This window comes from Solanum stenotomum, chromosome 10, assembly GCF_019186545.1.
Source record: "Solanum stenotomum isolate F172 chromosome 10, ASM1918654v1, whole genome shotgun sequence".
NCBI classification, from domain to species: domain Eukaryota; kingdom Viridiplantae; phylum Streptophyta; class Magnoliopsida; order Solanales; family Solanaceae; genus Solanum; species Solanum stenotomum.
Window position 1 is genome coordinate 35,622,764 of NC_064291.1, and position 19,502 is coordinate 35,642,265.

The window sequence follows — 19,502 nt, forward strand, 5'->3', positions numbered from 1 at the left end:
TTTCTTTTTTAATAATTTGTATTTTATCACTATATATATTAAAAAATTATGTAAAAAATATTATAAATCATAATAATTAATAGCTTCAAAATATTTGAAAATATATAAAAAAAAATTGTTAACTCTCAAAATTTCATCTATACCACAGAAATTGGGATAAAGAGACAGAGATATTATATAAAATACATAAAATATATTGTAAATCACAATAATTAATAACTTAAATATAAAAAAGAATTTATAAAAAAAATGATTAACTTTTGAAACTTCATTTGTATCACATGATCAACACAAAAGGAGTAATATATATTATATGAAAATTACGTAAAAAATATTATAAATCACAATAATTAGCAACTTAAAAAATCTGTCTGTCTGTCTCTCTCTCTCTATATATATAAAATTGGTTGACTCTAATACTGAAAAACATGTTAAGAAATTGATTAACTTCAAATTCCACATATATCACATAAATAAATTAAAACACAAAGAGTAATATATATTGGGCTCTGTGCTGGCACGGGGTATGTATCTAGTATATTAATAACAACTCAAGAAAATAAAATTAATTTTTTTTTTAAAAATAGCCCACAAAGCGCAGACAGTCTTGCGTCTTGTAAGGCTCAAGGCGACTGAGCCTTACAAGGCTTAAACCTGCTATGCATTGTAAGGCTCATGGATTTCTGCGCCTTACGACGAAAATCTTGATTTAAATGCTGTTAAAATTTATTACCCTTTTGATTTGAAAAATAATTTAGTTACCCTTTTGAAATTTTTGAAATTTTTTATTACCCTTTTGATTTCGACTCCGATTAAAACCTTATTGCATTGACTGACTGAGAGTGTAGCGCAAATTAGTCGGGGCATTTTAAATCTCCATTGCCTTTTGTTTTTTTTTAAGCCTCCATTGTTAGCTACCAAAAAACTTACTCCTACCCTAGAAGAAAACCCCAAATCTTGACGGCAAAAGGATATTTTCCAAGTTATATAGAGTTGCAGGTTTTGGAATGGAGGAAAATAAGCAGGCAGCATCACAAAAGATACAGATATACCCCACCTCCACTGGTGAAATATCTCCTTTCTGGAGAGACAAGTACGAAAAAGATGCAAAGAAGTACTGGGATATCTTTTACAAGCGCCATCAAGATAAAGTAAGTTTCTTATACTCTCTAATAAACCCTTTGATCTGTATTTGCTCAGTGTCTGAATTTTGCAACTCCTTACTGATGTTGTTTTGCTGTTTTCTTTCTTTTTCTGCTGTGTTTTTCCTTCTCGATTTGAAAAAAAAAAAAACAGTTCTTTAAAGACAGGCATTATCTGGACAAGGAATGGGGTCAATACTTCTCTGTGAGTGAATAAGACAATGAATATTATGAGTTTTGTTCTAAATGAATGTGTTAAGTTAAGGAGGATGGTACATTAAATAATGATATGTTCCTATTCTTACTCTTTGCAGGGGACTGACGAGAAAGTCATTCTTGAGGTAATTCAAGTTTATCACGCATTTGTTCTTTTTATCCGTCGAATATTCTGAGCCCATCTTTTTGAGGTATAACTAATGATTATCTCAGTATTTCGTTCAGCACAATTTTGTGACAGTATGTTTTTCTTGTTAATATTTTCTACATCTAAGTACTTGCATGTCTATTTTCAGCATATGGTGATTATGTCCTGTAGTTTCTTAAGAGCTCTATTAGCTACTATCATTTAACTTTTGGTGTTCGTCAAGAGAATTATAGTTTTCATATTGCCTTCTTCAAGCAATCAAATGAGTGCTGTTGAAAGTGCTCATAACTTTTTCAAGTTGTAGTTACCTTTCTTGTTATGCGGATCACAATCTAACACATGTTTATGTAATATTATTTGTTGAAGGATCAATTGTTCTCTTGTTACACTTGCACTGATGGAATACTGCTGATTACAGGTCGGGTGCGGGGCTGGAAATACCATCTTTCCTTTGCTTGCTACAATACCAAACATATTCGTCCATGCCTGCGATTTTTCACCTCGAGCTGTGAACTTAGTTAAGGTACATATTTAGTTCGTGTCAGTGGCCTCTCAAAGTAACAATTGAAGAAAGTATTTTCCCTTTAGTTGTTTAATTGTGATCTGGAATGAGTGGGAGGTTGAGAATATTTCAGCTTGTTGGCGTGCCTATTTCACAAAAATTGTAGCAAAGATATTTCTAAGGAGTCATTGACGATAGTTAGTTCATCTTGTTGCTTGTGTTGGATAAGCGTTCTTTTTTGTTTTGGATATATTTACTTGAGTAATATTTATCATATGAGATTTTTTATATTTGGTTCTTTTCAGAAAATTATTCACATTGGCATGCTATATTGTTTGTACAACCAAGGCTCATTAGGATGCTACGAGTCCATTATATGTGGGTCTTATTAGCTTACGTTGTAGATACATCAATTTTGAAATGTCTAGAGAGAGAGGCTCCTACTTCCCTCTAGAATCAAGGAAGCTGGAACAAAGGTCTTTCAAGGAGCCAGTATTAGAACTAGGGGGAAGATGCTGCAAGGTGGAATCAGATAGGGAACCCCATTTTTCGCTGTCCAGTAAATATGTCCAAAGAAAAAACTTTCTTGTATTGCTCGGGACTTTCCCAAAATGGGTGGGCTCACCGGATGCTGTTGGAAACTGGGCGGCAGCTGTTTGGGTGTAGCTAATGTGCTGAAGGTTAATCATTCTCGGTTTCTTTTTCATTTTGCAGATGAGTTTCAAGCTGCTGAAATTCTTCAAAGGGGGAGAAGGTGGATGGGTGACACCTTCTTGAAGTTGGAAGGATGGGAGGAACTTCCTGGGTGTGACGATCCACATTTTACGAGAGACATTGTGGTGGTGAATTTGGTGGGTCTCTCTGTCCATCTTTGGTGTTTTGACCTCTTCAAGAAGGTGGGGGACCTCTGTGTGTGGGTTTAGAATATGGTTGCACCCTGAGTTTTGATCAGTGGTGCTGGCGTTGGCACTGGCGCTTGGAGATGGGGGAAGTGATGGAGTCTCTTCATAGGGAGGGAAGGAGAGGAGGAAGAAGAGGGGGAGAGAATGGTTTGGAACAAGTGTCTGGAAAAGTTTACAATGCCTGTAACGTACAGGACTAGGGTTGCCTTGCATAAGGACCTCACAGTTTGGAATCCTATTATTGAAAGAGTTGAGAAGAGATGAGCAAGTTGGGAAAAGTGATACTTGTGAAGGGTGGCAAGGAAGTATTCATAAAAAACACTTTATTGGGCATCCCTACCTTCTGATTGTCTTTGTTGCAAGCACCAATGATAGTTTCAGAAAACAAGAAAGGCTTCAAAGGAACTTTTTATGGGACTAAAAAAATCACTAGGTTAAATGGGAGTCTGGGAGGTTGCTACAACTCCAAAGGAATGGGGTGGTCTAGGACTGAGAGATCTTAAGGTGTTTAATAGAATTTTACTAGGGAAATGGCGAATATTTAGGGTGGAGGAGAACGCCTTATGAGGGAGGTAGTGGTAGAGAAATATGGCTCATCCAAAGGAGGGTGGAGGACTTGGGCTATTACTGTCCCGTTTGGCTGTGGCATGTGAAGGAGCATTCTGAATGGGTGGGAAGACTTCGATGGTCACATCACTTCCAAACTGGGAGATGGATGAGTTTCAAAGGCTTTTGGAGTTGCTCTACAAACTCATCAGGCACAATCTTAGTGATTCATGGAGGTGGGCCTTGAGTAGCGATGGTTTGTTCACTGTCAAATCTCTCTATCAGAGCTTGCTCGCGAGAGAGAAGATGTCTTTTCCAAACCTTTCAATCTGGATCCCTGGGACACCTAGAAAGTTGTGCTTTTTTGCTTGGTTGGCGGCGAGGGGAGCGATTCTGACAACCAATAACTTAAGGAAGAGAAATATCACTCATGTTAGCTGAAGTTCCATGTGCAAGTGTTCTGGTGAAGAAGTTGATCATCTCTTGGTGCATTGTAAAGTGGCATCGATTTTGTGGAGGATGGTTCTGAATTGTTATGGTGTACAATGGGTAATGTCGGGTACCGTTAGATATGTTCTACATATTTAGGTTGGAAGACATACTTGTAGAAGGCAAAAAGCATGGACGGTTGCTCCATTAACTCTTTATGTGGGTCATATGGAAAGAGAGAAATATGAGAGTTCTTGAGGGGATCAAAAATGAGTTTGCACACTTGAGAAATAACCTTTTTACTTTGGTTGCTTTTTGGTGCACCCTTGTAGTTCCTTCTGGCTTCTTGCATAGATGATTGAATGTCTTTTATAGAGAATCATATTTTGATGTAGATTCTCTACTTTTTTGGTATACCTCTTGTAGACAGGAGTTTCCATTGTTAATAATTTCACTTATCTTATCAAAAAGCTTATGTTGCATTTCTTTCATTTTGACATATCACCACATTACAATGTTTTTGTAACACTTGCTAGAAGCCAGAACTAATGTTTTCACAAAGGCAGAAGTTAATATATCAAAGAAATTTTTCCAATGCTTTAAAGGTTTTCCTTGAACATCTGATTTGATTGTGTTAAGGATTTATAAATATGATAAGAGTGTATACCATGTAAATATAAAAATATCTACAATTCCTATAGTTGTGTGATTAAGAAGAGACTTAATATGCACTTATATGTTATTTTCTTGAGATAATTGTGAAGTCTATTTAAATCCCACCAAACTTGAGGGTATAGTCAAGTCATTCATTCTCAAAATCACTTCTTTTCATGACATCAAACCTTACTTGATAAAGAAAAAGAACCATCTCTATTCTTGGTTACCCAATGTTGCACCATCTTCTTTCTAGTCTCTTTTGGTTTTGAGATCCTGATCTATTTCTGTTTTGCTCATGATATATATCCATTTTTATCACCCCGGATGATGAACGCTGCTCCTTATATGGAATGTCAAAAAGATCTGTGAAGTCGGATCGGGTGCTCATCATCTAAAGTAGAAGGATTTGAACTTCCACAATTACTACCACAAGAAAGCTGCTCCCTAGGGCATTGAAGGCTGTCATCCCGTGGCCAAATCTAAGGGGCTAAGCATGACTTTCTTTTTCTTTTTTTTTTCTGCAATATCCCCTCATTGCCTAGGAGCACTTGGTGGCATTTGTCAAAGCACGAAATCAATAATGGAATCATTGCAGAAGAAAGTTGTAACGCTTGGAACCTGAACATGATTAAGCCTCATTATCCTTGGCCGCAAGGATTACGAAATAGCAATGTGCCTAAGAAGCTGAAGCAATCTCGATTGAAGCCAATTCAAAGAAAAGAAAAAAGAAAATAGGACAATTGCTGACTAAACCTCTAATTCACTACAAAACAAGGCTGGAACCAAGCCCTAAATTTGAGACTTTGGAAAACTGCTTTATTTTTTGTTGTCTAAGCTCCAGATGTTCAGTTTTGAGTGTGTGGGGGAGTTTTAAGAGTCTTCCATGTTGGTTGAGGGAATGAGTTGTTGTTTTCTTATATGGTCTTGGACAATGCTTAGTTGATGAGCTAGTTTTTGTGGTTGGTGTTAGTAAAAAAGTTCATTCTTCTTGATAAGTTGCATGTTAGTTTGTGGTTGATGCCAAGAGTAAGTTTCTTGTTTAGGATGTGATGCAAAAGTGAAAATACATAACACCGATTTGTGTTAAAAGTTTATGAATTTATTGCAGTCGCACAAGGATTTTGATGATGCTCGGGTGAATGCATTTGTCTGTGATCCAACAGTGGATGACCTGATCCAGCATATTTCTCCTTCATCAGTGGATGTTGTTACCATGGTACTAGACAAAAGTTTTTTTCTATAATTTGTGGGCTATCCCATTTGCATCGACATACTTTCTGCATAACAAATCATGCTGTCTCATAATCATTTACTTAAAAGCATGCCTTGTTCTTGAATGTTTGTTTTTGTTCCAAATCTAGTTAGACCGCACAGCATATATTTACTTAAACAAATAAGCTGACTTGTTAAGCAGATATTTGTTCTATCTGCAGTATCCCCTGAGAAGATGCCTCTGATGTTACAAAACATCAGAAAAGTTCTGAAGGTCAGATACCGGTTCTTAATTTCGTTGGTTTGCACCTTTTGATTTCATTATTATGACTCTTATACCTTTTTCCTTTCCAGAAAGATGGCTGTGTCTTATTTCGGGACTATGCAACTGGTGACCTTGCTCAGGTTTAAACTTCACCATATAATATCCTAATCTATTTCTTCACCATATTGTATGAACTTATTGATTTTGTACTTCCTCTACCGCAATCTATGTAACACCATTTGACTAGGCACAAAGTTTAAGAAAAAAGGAAGACTTTTGAGATTTGTGGTCTAAATAGCTAGAAATTATTTCATTAAGGGTAAAAAGGATTTTTTAAAGTTATGTTGTTTCTAATTATAGAAACGTGACACTCTTTTTAGGACAGACTAAACAGGGAAGTGTGTCACATAAATTGGGACGGAGGGACTAATAACTTTGGATTTACTTAATTGCCTTCGTATTTTGCATAACATGTGATATTGGATGGCTACCTTTGAATTTAACTTGAGTAAGTTTGGGTTGTAATATCAGGTTTTTGTTTATTTTATCTTTGGACTTACTGAAAATGTAGCATATTTGGGAATGATGTATACTTACAGCTAAGGTTTGTATTACCAGGAAAGGCTTACCTCCAAGGAACAAAAAATCAGTGATAACTTCTATGTCCGGGGTGATGGGACTGTAAGTTCTACTGTTACAAATTGATATTTCTCATAGAATGGGCCTTATATTGTTGATGCGCATCTTATGGCAGCTTATTTCTGTCAACAGAGGGCTTTCTACTTTTCTGATGAGTTTTTAATAAATCTCTTCAATGAAAATGGTTTTGATGCTGAGGAGCACTTCTTGTGTTTCAAGCAAGTGGAAAATCGGTCAAGGGAGTTGGTGATGAATAGGTATATGATCAGTACTTTCTATTTGTTACTTCCTCCATTCTATTGTATGTGATGGTATTTGATTGCATAATTTGATGTTAGTTTGACTTGCATATTACACCAGTGATATTGAAAGAAAAAATTAAAGTTGTTGTGAAGTTTGTTTGTTTAAATGAGAAATATCACTTAAAAGTTCAAAATTTGAATTGATTAACTAGTTTGAATTTTTGAAAGTTGTGACAGCTGTATAAAATTGAGATGTCCAACATATTTTAACATCAAAATGGAACTGTCATATAAATTGGATATATTGATAGAGTAAATATCGCATCCATGTCTAAATTTTAATAAATAAATGAATTTTGAACAATTATAACACTAGCAATGTTATATGAGAGTGAATGTTGGGACACAAAAGTAAAACACATTAGTGAGATGAGTGTTGTAAAAATGTGGATGCTAAGATGGATGTGGGGTCATATGAGATTAGACAAGATTAAAAATGATACATTCTTTAGAAGGTGCAAGTGGCACAGATTGAGGATAAACTTAGAGAAGATTGCTTGAGATGATCTGATCATTGTCATGGTTGACCTCAAGGTGCACTAGTCTATAGATGTGAAATCATGGTTAGTAAAGGTGTCAAAGAGGACACGAGATGTAAAATCACATGGAAAAAAGTTGTTTCGAAAGACATAATCTCTTGGAAGCTATGCAGACTTAGCAAAAGACAAGATACTGTTGAATTTACTTTAGTTACTGCAGTAATTTTTAATACAATAAATTGTCTAGATTTAGAATAAATTTGAAATTTAAATTTTTACTAGGTTGTTTTAGTTAAGAAATTCTAGCTTTTTTTTGAATTTTGAATTACAGATTTTCTGCATATTTATGTGCTCAAACTGAAAACAATTTCTGAGGGCCATCGGACTGGGTAAAACCTGAATTAACCGTGGTGCATTTGCGGGAAACTCCTTGCCGAGGGCCTGTGCACCCCCGGGATTAGTCGGGGCTCAAAGAGACTCGGACACCCGGTGCAAAAAAAAAAAAAAAAAAAAAAAAAACTGAAAACCATTGAAAGTAATTTCAATCCAAAGAGAGACATTTTCAACTCTCTTTTTGCTGCCTCATCTTTTTAAAAACACCAACAGTGGTATCAAGAGCTTAATTGATCTTACGGGATCTGTGAGTTTTTCCAAAGAACTATCATATCATTTTTAACCCGTTAGGCTACTTTTAACCTGCAAGGGTTATTTTTCTATCCATTTTAACCCATCAGGGCTATTTTCAACCCGCGCTTTTTTCAACCAATTTTAAACCTGAAAAATGGCCAGCAGCATACTCTCTTTCAATGCCCCACAAATTTCCACAGGCGATACCAATCAAATTTGGTTTGTGAGAATAAAACCATAATTTAAAACCTATGCGATATGTGATGGAAGAAAAATTCTTACAACAATATTTTGCAAATCCTACAAAAGTTCAGATTAAAGCACTTTCAAAAGAGCTTTTAGACACGACAAGTTATTCAAGGTATTTTTTCAGCATAACGCCAAAAGAAGGAAAAAAAAAAAGAAGAAATTTTTAAAGTTCAAAAACAATAAACAGAATTCAGCGCCAACGCCAACTGTCAAAGTAGAAATTGAGGAGGAACGTTTTTTCATCTGCAGTAACTAAAGCAAAGGAGGAGTGTTGAATTTTACTTTAGTTACTGTAGTACTTTATGATATAATAAATTATTTAGGTTTAGGATAAATTTGAGATTTATATTTTACTAGATTGTTTTAGCTGTTGAGAAATTCTAGCTTTTTTGAATTTTGAATTGCAGATTTTCTGCATATTATGTTCTCAAATTGGCTATTTAATGCCCTCCTACACTTAATAAAATCATTTAGACATATTTGCTGCCCCATTTTTAAAAACACCAACAGACACCATGGAGAAAAAAGATTCATATAGGAGATATTAATTAGTTGAGAATATCTTTTAGCCATGTTAGTACATTTTACTTTAGGTCGTATGATTTTTAGGAGTCTTTTCACACTATTAGATATTTTTATTATGTTAGAAAATATAGAGAACTTCTAGTACTTTTCATTTTTATCTTGTATAGTTTTGGCCTGAAATGAATTTAAATGGAGAAATATGGTCAGTGAGGATTCATAGAGCTGATCTCTAACTTATTTGGATTGAAGCATGCTAGTATAGTTGTTTTTTATTAATGAATTTGAAAATTTGAATATTATGAAAATAAGGTGTCAAATATTTTGCAACACCCCAAAATAAAAAGGTCAATTGAACTGAGGAAGTGTGATCTGTATTCTCTGGTAGATTTAAATATACTTTTCATTATACCTGTGGTGTTTTCTGTTTATGAGCTCTAGGTAGATTGGCCATGCATTATTGGACATTTGAATTTACATCTTATATCTTAACTTTCATGTAACGATGGTTCCACATTTGGTTTGACTTTCAGAGAACCTCAGTTTCCCCTTTCGAATTTACATCTGTCTCAGCATAAATACTGGAAGTAACACTTACAGCAAGCTTAATGTCTTACTCCCTCCGTTCCAATTTATGTGGCATTTTTCTGATTTCGAGATTCAAACAAGTCTATCCTTGACCGTAAAATTTTTCATATATCTTTTAAATATTTTGAATTGTCAATTATTGTGACTTATAGTAATTTTTACATAGTTTATAAATATATAAATTTCATTTCAAAAACTTTAAAGATTTCATGCGCAAAACCTGGTCAAACTTAAACTTTTCGACTCTCGAAAAACAAAAAGGGCCACATAAATTGGGACATAGGGAGTATTATTTTTAAACGTCTGATTTGATCAGTATCCTATGTTATACTTTATCCTTAGTAAAGTTCCTTTGATCATTATCTACCCAGTTTTGAACCGCACGCCAGGTGGCCCTTAGGGATTCCTTGGTTTAAAAAAGGTTTCTTCTGCTATGGAATATTATGTTGGACAGAACATTCAATTCTCTTAAATGGTGAAAGATACGTAAATAGTTGACTAGTTTGTGTCTTGTCAGGGCACTTGTTGATGTCTTATACTGATCATCTTGAGCTACATTAATCACGGAGTGGGAGGTATAAGGTTTTATACCCCTAACTTGATGAAAGTGATAGTTTTGTTCCTGGTTATGGCCTCATTCAAACATAAATAAGTGTCTTGACTAAGTCAAGTGGATTCATAATGTGAAGAAGGAACAAGTTTGAAGAATACTTGCAGCAATCCTTATTTAGATTGGTTATCCCCACTTAATTCCTTTGGTTGACATGTAAAGAAATGTAATATTTCTTCTCTAATCTGTGAACTGGCCCTTATAGGCCATAGCAGTCGGTAATTATCTTTCCTTCCCCCTGCTCTACCTCCCAAGTTGACCATTGTCCAAGTCTTGCTTATTGAAGTGAATTGTTTTTTTCCTGTGTGTGCAGTTCCTCCATTGGAGGTTTGCCAAAGATTTTAGAATTTTTCCGAGGGTTTTTCCTGTCCCCTCCAACCTTCATCTCAAGTATATCACATTTTCTCATGAGCCGAGAGGCAACTTGTAGGGGAATTGTGGAGATCTTCCTTATAATGGAAACTTGATATTGCTTAGAGCCAACATGTGGCTCTTTCAGTGCTTAAATTTATTGGGTTTGTGGTGTGGGTTCAACTCCTACCGTGGTAGGATAGTGAAAAATATTTTTACAGATCAGAGGTTTGTCACTGAAATGTAGAAAAATCTAGCGTTTTGGAATATACAAGGGAAGGGTGTTGTGCACAAAAAGCCAAGGACATCAGTGATTTGAACAAGACCAAAAATGAGTAAATCAATACCCATGGACAGGTGCATAATGTGCTTAAAAGGTTCATCAGAAAAAGCACACGTTGCTTTGGATTTTACATAATAGTTCATCAGATAGACGAGGAGTAATATCAACATGCAATATACTCATGGCTGAATTTGATCTTCTTTTGAACACACTGGAAGCTAACTTTTCTTTCCACAATTATTGATGTTAGAATGCAAAAGCTGCAAAGCCAACAATATTGAACAAAATGTTAACACTCAAACTTGAGTTTGGGATGTAGAGGTGACAGATAGGAGAACAAATGTGGTAACAGATGTTTCAAAATTTCTAAAACTGTTATTTGTGACTTTGTGGAGCCTAACTTCATTAGGCACACACTATAAAGAATCTGACGGGCTTGGATGAAGATCAATGCTAGAGTGTGTATTTCATTAATAATACTATCTTGTACTGGGGTTTCCCCTTAACATCTCATATCCATTTTTCGGTGTACTTTTGATGTATTAGATAAAAACATACTTTGGTGCTGTGGTTTCAGGCGCTGGGTTCAAGCTGTATTCCGTGTTGGTAGTGGAATATCTGGAGGGAAAACCGAAAGCAAGGTGAAATTCCTTGGTAAGGATAATGATAAGCCTGAAATACCAAAAATTATCCTTGAAGACTCCGCAAATGAGACAGAAGTTGACATATCTGAGGGGATGGCTCTTGAAATGTTTGGTATTTCATCTCCTAAGGAGGAGGTATGAACTTTCATTCACTTCTAGTGTTCATTCCTTCCTGTTGTTATGAGAGATACAGAAACTGTGAGGATAACAGAGTTAATGGTTCCAGAAGGCAGTGTGACTAACATTTGTGGTTTTATGCATTAACACTGACATTATAGTTGGGCAATCATGACCAATGCATATATTTAGTGCTCAACTGCTCATGCATTGATCCAAGAGTGGCATGTAGATCCTTTTTTTTTATTATTCAAATAAACCAACGTTTGTGCTGTATCTCATCAAATTTACTTCTGGGACCTGATCCGAGTTTGTAGATACAGGTTCTTGATTTAATAGTAATTTCCATTTTTCAAAGATTGATACTCTAGTCAAGTTGAATTAAGGATAGCAGTTATCAAATTTCCTCCATTATGGGTAGCATATTCTAATATGAACCAGGTGGTTAGTCGTAATTGATTCAGAAATATGAAGTTGGGAGCGCTGGATCCCCCCATAAAAGCTTGTATAAAGTAATTTTTAGATGTTTCAAAATATTTTCCACCAGTCACTGACTTCCATACTTGTCAACGTTCTAGATTCTTGATGTCATCTCCAAAGACTATTCTTTCAAGATAAAGGTCCTCTCAAAAGAGTATCAGCATACCTGCAAATCAACTGGCTTAATGTTATGGGAATCAGCTCGGCTTATGGCTTCTGTGCTTGCTGCTAACCAGACCATTGTTTCAGGGAGAAGTGTTCTAGAGCTGGGTTGTGGATGTGCGGGCATTTGCTCCATGGTTGCTGCTAGATCTGCTAACCTTGTGGTCGCCACTGATGGAGACACAAAAACACTTGATCTGTTAAACCAGAATCTCGCTTTGAATCTCCATGTACCAACTCTTGCTAGTCTAATAACAAAAAAACTTGAGTGGGGAAACAGAGATGATGTAGAATCCATCAAGACACTAAATGACAGAGGTTTCGATGTCATAATAGGCACAGATGTCACTTATATTGCTGAAGCAATCGCTCCTTTGTTTGCAACTGCAAAAGAGCTGATCCGACCCAGTAGAGGCGATGAGGAGGATAGTACACCAGCTCTAATCCTTTGTCACGTCTTCCGCAGAGTTGATGAACCATCTATACTTTCAGCAGCGTCTGAATTTGGTTTCAAGTTGGTGGATAGGTGGCCTAATGCACTAACCTCAACTAGTACATCTCAGAACATAATCCAAAGCTGGTTCTCCGATGGCAGCCTTGAAACTTGTATTCCTACCACTGCACTCAATATTCAGTATTTCCACAAGTTGTAGGTTTAGATCTTGGAGGAATTTTGTCATCTGCATCCAGAGAAAGGGGAAATGTTCCAGAAAGCTGGTCAAGAGTTCTTCGGTCCTGGTTCTTGAACCTTCAAGGCTTCAAGCATTGAATCTGTGTTTCGTGTTAGTCCATTGCTTATATATGCAAATTGATTTGCATATAGCTAAATATGCTATTATCGTCGTTTGGAAGTTGAAGCTGTTCTTATAGGAAGGATAATGAAGCCATGCTTTCCCTTGTCTCAAATATTTACAAGATTCAGGAAGCTTTTAGTTATCCAAAATGAGTTATATATACTTGATATTGGTGAGTTATAGTGAAGCTCCTATATCTCTTGAATTCATGCATAATTTTTCGTCTCGTATTTTTGCCAAGATTCAGGAACTTATTCATCGACTAAATGAGATGTATACTTTATATTAGTTTGTTATGATGCTGAAATTTGACATACGGTATACAGTTTTCTGTTTTTTTGAGAATATTTACGTTGAACAAATATATACTGGAGGCTCTGGCTCATATAAAATGACATGGTGAGATCATAAACATAAATGAGATCAAATCATGTCATGTATGATGAGAAAACAGTTTATCCCCATATCTTACATGACCAAATGGCTTTCAAGGCTGGTCATGCTAATATTCCTTCCTATCTATCATATCTTTTTTAGCAATTCATTTCAGATATTTTTGTTTTACTGTTATTTACATTTCAATTTCAAATTTCATATTTTTGTATACATTGTTCTACTGGTAAGTACACATTGTCATACATGATTAGTGGGTAGTATAGAATCCTCCACTTACTGATTAAAATTTGGAACCACATGTAGTTACATATTACTTAATGATCAACTAATCCGTGTTGTCTATAATTTTTTTTCAGCGTATACAAGTTAAATTCTTTGCAAAATAGAATAAATAAAGAGAAACACAAAGAGAGTGTTCAGCTAATAACTTAAGGAGATGTATTGTTGTTTCTTAGAGAGGCTCTTATCCTAACAAACCAAAGCCTCATGCACGCATTGCCTTTTACCTAACTAATTAATTTTCTCTATTAAAAACAACAATTTTACCCCTAAACACAACAAAGTGAAGATTTTTCAGATTAAAGGGGAAGTGTGTTTTTATTCCTTTTTTTTCTTAATTTTTTTTTACATAGTTCTGTTTGGATAAAGAAAACATCAGTTAAACATAGCTATCTGCTGAAGTTAATTTGTATGGTATCTTTTGCCTTTTTACTTTTATTGTTTTAATTTAGTATCTCTTTTGTTGTCATCCTTGTTTTCTTTTGTTTTGTTCAGTTAAAAGGAGAAACATGAGCTATATATTTCTCATTCCTTTGTTTCTTTGAGCTGTTTATTTACTTGAAAAAGACTCTGACTTGACAAGTTAGTATAAATGATTTCATTTGTGGGAAGAGGACAAACATTTTTGACTTTAGTATATTGTTTTGATCTGCTGATGAAAATTTTACTCTTTTGCTAGATCATTTGGTCCTATTATAATCTTTGTTGTTTTTCTCCCAAATAGGAAACATATATGGAATTCATGCATCTAATGGAGAGGCTTAGGCCTATTATGGGCTTAAAAAGCTGGGATTACTGTGTTTTATGGAAGTTGAGTGAAGATCAAAGGTAACGCGGATTTAGAACACAGTATAATTTGATTATATGTATTCTTTTTAGATGTTTTATTGCATATGTACACATAGTACGAGCGTTCTAGATCCTCCTCTTCCTCTTTCGACAACGAAAGACCCTTGTGTAATTATGTGTGATGCAGGTTTCTTGAATGGATTTGTTGCTGCTGTGGTGGAGCTGAGAAAAATATGCATAGCTGTGAGCAAGAGATATTTTTTCCTGATTCTTCTACTTCAACTTGTAGAGATGTTATGTTTCAGCATCCAACAACAACTGCTTGTGATTTACTGGCTCAGGTCCCGCCTTCTCTGGCGCTAGACTGCGGGTACATGTTTGGCCTATATACCTTCTTCCTTTCTATTACAAGAAAATTATCCAAATAAAGGGTAGTTCAGTGCACTAAACTCTGGCTATGCGCAGAGTCTGAGAACGAGACTCTCCTTCATTTCTAACTCTTTGCAATAAAATTGCAGAGTTTATGCACAGACCTTACTATCTAATCAAGCAAAATGGATGAACTTTGTATCTTTCTCGGAATCAAATATCTCTAATGTAAGAATTACGTTGTTACTGTCGATTTTCATTGCATAGTTGATCTCCATTGAAAAGCACCTTGTTTTTCTGCATAATGTTGTTTGATGTTAATTGCAGGAAATAATGGGAACCAGAGCTTTGATTCCATCTCCTCTTGGATTGCTCGAGTTGTTCAGTACGCAACAAGTAAAACATATGCTTCCTCCATCTTACCCTCTTTTTCATCTATTACTTACTTTCTTCCCTATTTTTGATGTTAACTCCGAGAAAATTATGTCAAAAGCTACAATTACTGTCTTAACTATAGTTACGACATACATAAGGAAGGTAAATGGTAATCATGTAGAATGATTAAGTAGTATTCAAAAATATTCATGGAATTAAATACTTTGATATAAGATAGTATATACAAATGAAAGCCTAAAACAAACATCATAACAAATTTTACAGCTAGCAGAAGATGAGAAAGTCATAGAATTTGTCTCAGCTCAATGCAATATCTACTTGGAGCAGCAAGCTATGATGAATTCAACTTTCTCAAATGGAGTTCAAGAGAACACATCAAAGCCTTTCGCAACAGAAGGAGAAGGAGACGATCATATAAAAGATCCCCAAAATCATTACCAACAGATAGTCTCCCTTGCAGCTACATCAGATCACTTGTCATATGATTTCCCACTTAAACGAAAACAATTGGATACTTGTTCGATGAACTTCCTTCCTCCATTCAGTACTTACAGCACACCAGAAGTCGATAACAACACAGGAGGAAACATGTTGTTTAATCAGAGCACAAGTGATGCGACACATTTCTCGGAGAATAGGTACATGAGTGAGATGGATGCTTATTTACAGAAGCAAATGATGAGAAGTAGTAGTACTCAAGCTGGAATTGATGATGAATCTGTCAAGCATGATAACGGAAGATCCAATTCGGGATCTGATAGTGATCAAAATGAGGAAGAAGATGATCCTAAGTATAGAAGGAGAAATGGAAAAGGTCCTCAATCCAAGAACCTTATGGCTGAAAGGAAAAGAAGGAAGAAACTAAATGAAAGGCTCTATGCTCTTAGAGCTTTGGTTCCCAAAATTTCCAAGGTAATATATAATCTTACTCCCTCTGTCCCAATTTATACGACTCACTTATCTTTTTAGTCTGTCTCAAAATGAATGACACATTTCCTTATTTGACTAATATTTAATAATCTTATCAACATTTTACCTAGTTGGATTTCACTTATTTGACAAAAAATCCTAATGTGTACTCTTTTTAAGGGTAGTTTTGAAATATTGCAAAATTTTCTCATTTCTTAACTACGTACACAGTCAATTACAATACATAAATTGGAACAAAAGAAGTACATGCATATGAAGTATTTTCACTTCTCTCTTTTAGTTGTTTTATCACAATTCCTTTTCATTATTATGAATACATGCAACACACTATATATTTCAAAATTAGCGACAGACAAATTCTATAACTAAACAGTAAAATCCAATACGGATTATAACAAAATTCTACTAGCTACAATTCCTGATTGGCAAATATTTATCGTCAAATTTATGTACACAGTTGGATAGAGCATCTATCCTTGGAGATGCTATTGAATATGTGATTGAATTGGAAAAGCAAGTGAAAGATCTGCAGCTTGAACTTGAAGAACATTCAGATGACGACGGTGGAGGAAGGAATCCGGACCAGATTCACCCGGTCGTTTTAAGCCATAATAGAACTAAAAACAGGCCTAAATCAGAAAATGGAAAACTTACAAATGGAAGCCATAGAGAAATATCAACTAATTCTAATGGCAGCACTGACCCTTCCAGAAAAAATCAAGAGGTAGAAGAGAATGACAAATTGCAGCAAATGGAGGTACAACTTCTCCTATATATATATATATATNACTTATAAACACTGACAGTAGCTCGTTTGAGTTACTAGCTCCACTTTTTATTATCTCTTTTAGGTGACCTCTTATAATGTACTTTTTGTTTAACACTTCTAGTTTACACATGTCACTACAACAAAATAAACATTTTAGTGGTAATAGATTTTTCTTTTAAATATTGCTGCAAAAATATGTTAATGTCATTGCATACAATATCACTAAAGCCTAGAGTGTTGGTTATAAGTAGAGGCGAACCCAGAAATTAAAGACTTCGGATGCACCAATATTATCTTTTCAGCTACTTAAAATAAAAACAGTGAAAAAGGGCTTCAACTAGATTTGAACCCTGGTCTCAATAATGATTCCTCTAGCTTGTAGAGGCAACACAAGGGCACTCATATGCTTCTCTTGGGTGCACTATTAATTATATTCTAATTTCTATCAGTTTGTCAAGATAGATATACATATATACAATGATTTTTTTTGGAAGTTAACAAGTGCACGTGCACCCCCACTTACAAGTGTGGGTCCGCTTCTAGTTATAAGTACTCATATTATTATTGCCACTAAATATAATGTAACGTCATTTATATAGAGTTATGACTAAAATCGTAACATGTAGAGTTTTTTTTTTTTTAGATAATAATATTTTCAATCCCTAGAATGACATGAATCTTTGATAAATGTTTATTAATGATATGATTAAATTTGTAGCCACAAGTGGAAGTTGCACAATTAGATGGGAATGAATTCTTTGTGAAGGTGTTTCGTGAGCACAAGGCTGGTGGATTTGTGAGGACTTTGGAGGCTTTGAACTCATTGGGCTTGGAGGTTACCAATGTTAATGCAACTAGGCATACTTGTTTGGTATCAAGTATCTTCAAAGTTGAAGTAAGTCAAAATATTCCTTCTTTTTTTTATTATACTACCTTTTTGCTTTCTTGGTGATTTGAACTCATAAACAACCATAAGGATAAAGGTGGAGGGACGTGCTTACCATCTGAGCAATTCTCTCTTATCCAAACGACACTCCTTCGAGTCTGAAAATGTTTCTTGTTTTAATTGTATGTTAGCAGAAAAGGGATAATGAAATGGTTCAAGCTGATCATGTGAGGGACACCTTGCTAGAGCTGACAAGAAACCCTAGTAGAGGTTGGTCTGAAATGGGTAGAGCATCATCAGATACTAATAATAATAATAATAATGCAAATGGCACTACAGATTATCATCAACATCAACATCATGATCATCACCTAGACAATAATAATCAACACAAGCAAACCAATTCTCATCACTTTCACAGACACCACCATCACTAACATGTTTTATTTTAATTACTATACTTTTGTAATAATGCACTTCTGTTTTTTTTTTTTTCATAATAAGATACATGTGTGTGAACTTGTTGCTTTTAAATGGGAAAATTAGACTAAATGTCCATTTGGTCAATTTTTTAATCTAAAATAACCCAATTATCATTAATTACATAAAATCTTCATTCGACCACTTTCAATTTCAAGCGTAATGGTTTTTCGCTACTACTATTCCTTGGTGTGTTGTCTTCTTCTTCCTTCCTCCTCCTCCTTAGTCTTCCATCTTCAAAGTTTGTTTAAAGCTCGACTTAAACAATCAACATGTCGCAAATGTGAATCTCTTCGAGTAAAATAATATATCAAAAGACTTGATACATCAAGAAAAGGTTATAATATCTAAATTTTGGGATTGTTTAGAGGATATTTGAGTTGGTTGAAATTGAAAAATATGGTTTGCAATATTGTATACTTTATTGTATTAACTATTAACAATGTATATACTTCTCTGATAGATAGTTATACATTATTTATACATCATTATACATTATTTATACATTATTGATACATTATATATATATATATGGATCCATCACAATTTACATATGCAAAGGACCATTTTATTGAAAATATTTTTTGTTGCTTGTACATAATGGTCAGTATTTATTATTATTTAAAATAATTACAATCTTACCAATTTACTCATTACTACGATTTTTAACTAACTAATTAAATCCTTTCGAATAGAAAAAAAAAAACTACTATCCACCACTTTCCTTCCTCTTCGTTTGCACTTTTTTTTTCGAACTTCATGTAGAAACTACAATTGTTTTCTTCAAAGTGTAGAGACTATAATTAGTCCCAAGAATTGTAGCTGAATCTGATATGGTGTTAAATGTTGACCCCCCTTGATTCAAAATTATTTTTAATAACTGATATTCTTGACTTGTGTGTCATATATACGATACAAGTATGTGTATATATGTGATACACTTTTATAACGAGGATATATGAATACAATAAAAAATGGTATAAATTATAGGAACCACATATTATAAGTACTAAATAACATCCTATCCCTTCTAGTTTTCTATTTACCAAAAATCCCTTAAAAATGATGTTTGCGGGATACATAGCGTTGTGCACGGGATACATTAGGTTTGATACATTCCACATAGCGGGATACATAGCGTTGTGCACGGGATACATTAGGTTTGATACATTCCACATAGCGGGATACATAGTATTGTGCACGGGATACATGCGGGATACATAGCGTTGTGCACGGGATACATAACGTTTGATACATTCCACATAGCGGAATACATAGCTTTGTGCACAAGATACATGCGGGGTACATAGGTAAATAAGGGATTTTTGAAATTTTTGAAATA

At 34.7% G+C, this 19,502-nt stretch overlaps 2 protein-coding genes across 2 annotated transcripts; both read left to right on the plus strand.

Moving 5' to 3' along the window:
• Positions 1–883: 883 nt before the first annotated feature.
• On the plus strand, positions 884–13,211 carry LOC125841209 (uncharacterized). The gene is made up of 11 exons (XM_049520284.1): positions 884–1,151; positions 1,297–1,347; positions 1,457–1,483; positions 1,925–2,029; positions 5,651–5,758; positions 5,957–6,028; positions 6,109–6,159; positions 6,638–6,700; positions 6,791–6,915; positions 11,247–11,448; positions 12,009–13,211. Exons 1-11 carry the CDS (start codon positions 1,008–1,010, stop codon positions 12,723–12,725), a joined length of 1,665 nt encoding a protein of 554 aa, XP_049376241.1. The 5' UTR covers positions 884–1,007; the 3' UTR covers positions 12,726–13,211.
• Positions 13,212–14,227: 1,016 nt separating this feature from the next.
• Positions 14,228–18,232, plus strand: LOC125841207 (transcription factor ABORTED MICROSPORES). Its single transcript, XM_049520283.1, has 8 exons — positions 14,228–14,369; positions 14,518–14,700; positions 14,849–14,927; positions 15,027–15,095; positions 15,360–16,007; positions 16,483–16,782; positions 17,513–17,689; positions 17,875–18,232. Exons 1-8 carry the CDS (start codon positions 14,275–14,277, stop codon positions 18,115–18,117), a joined length of 1,794 nt encoding a protein of 597 aa, XP_049376240.1. The 5' UTR covers positions 14,228–14,274; the 3' UTR covers positions 18,118–18,232.
• The last annotated feature ends 1,270 nt before the right edge of the window (positions 18,233–19,502 follow it).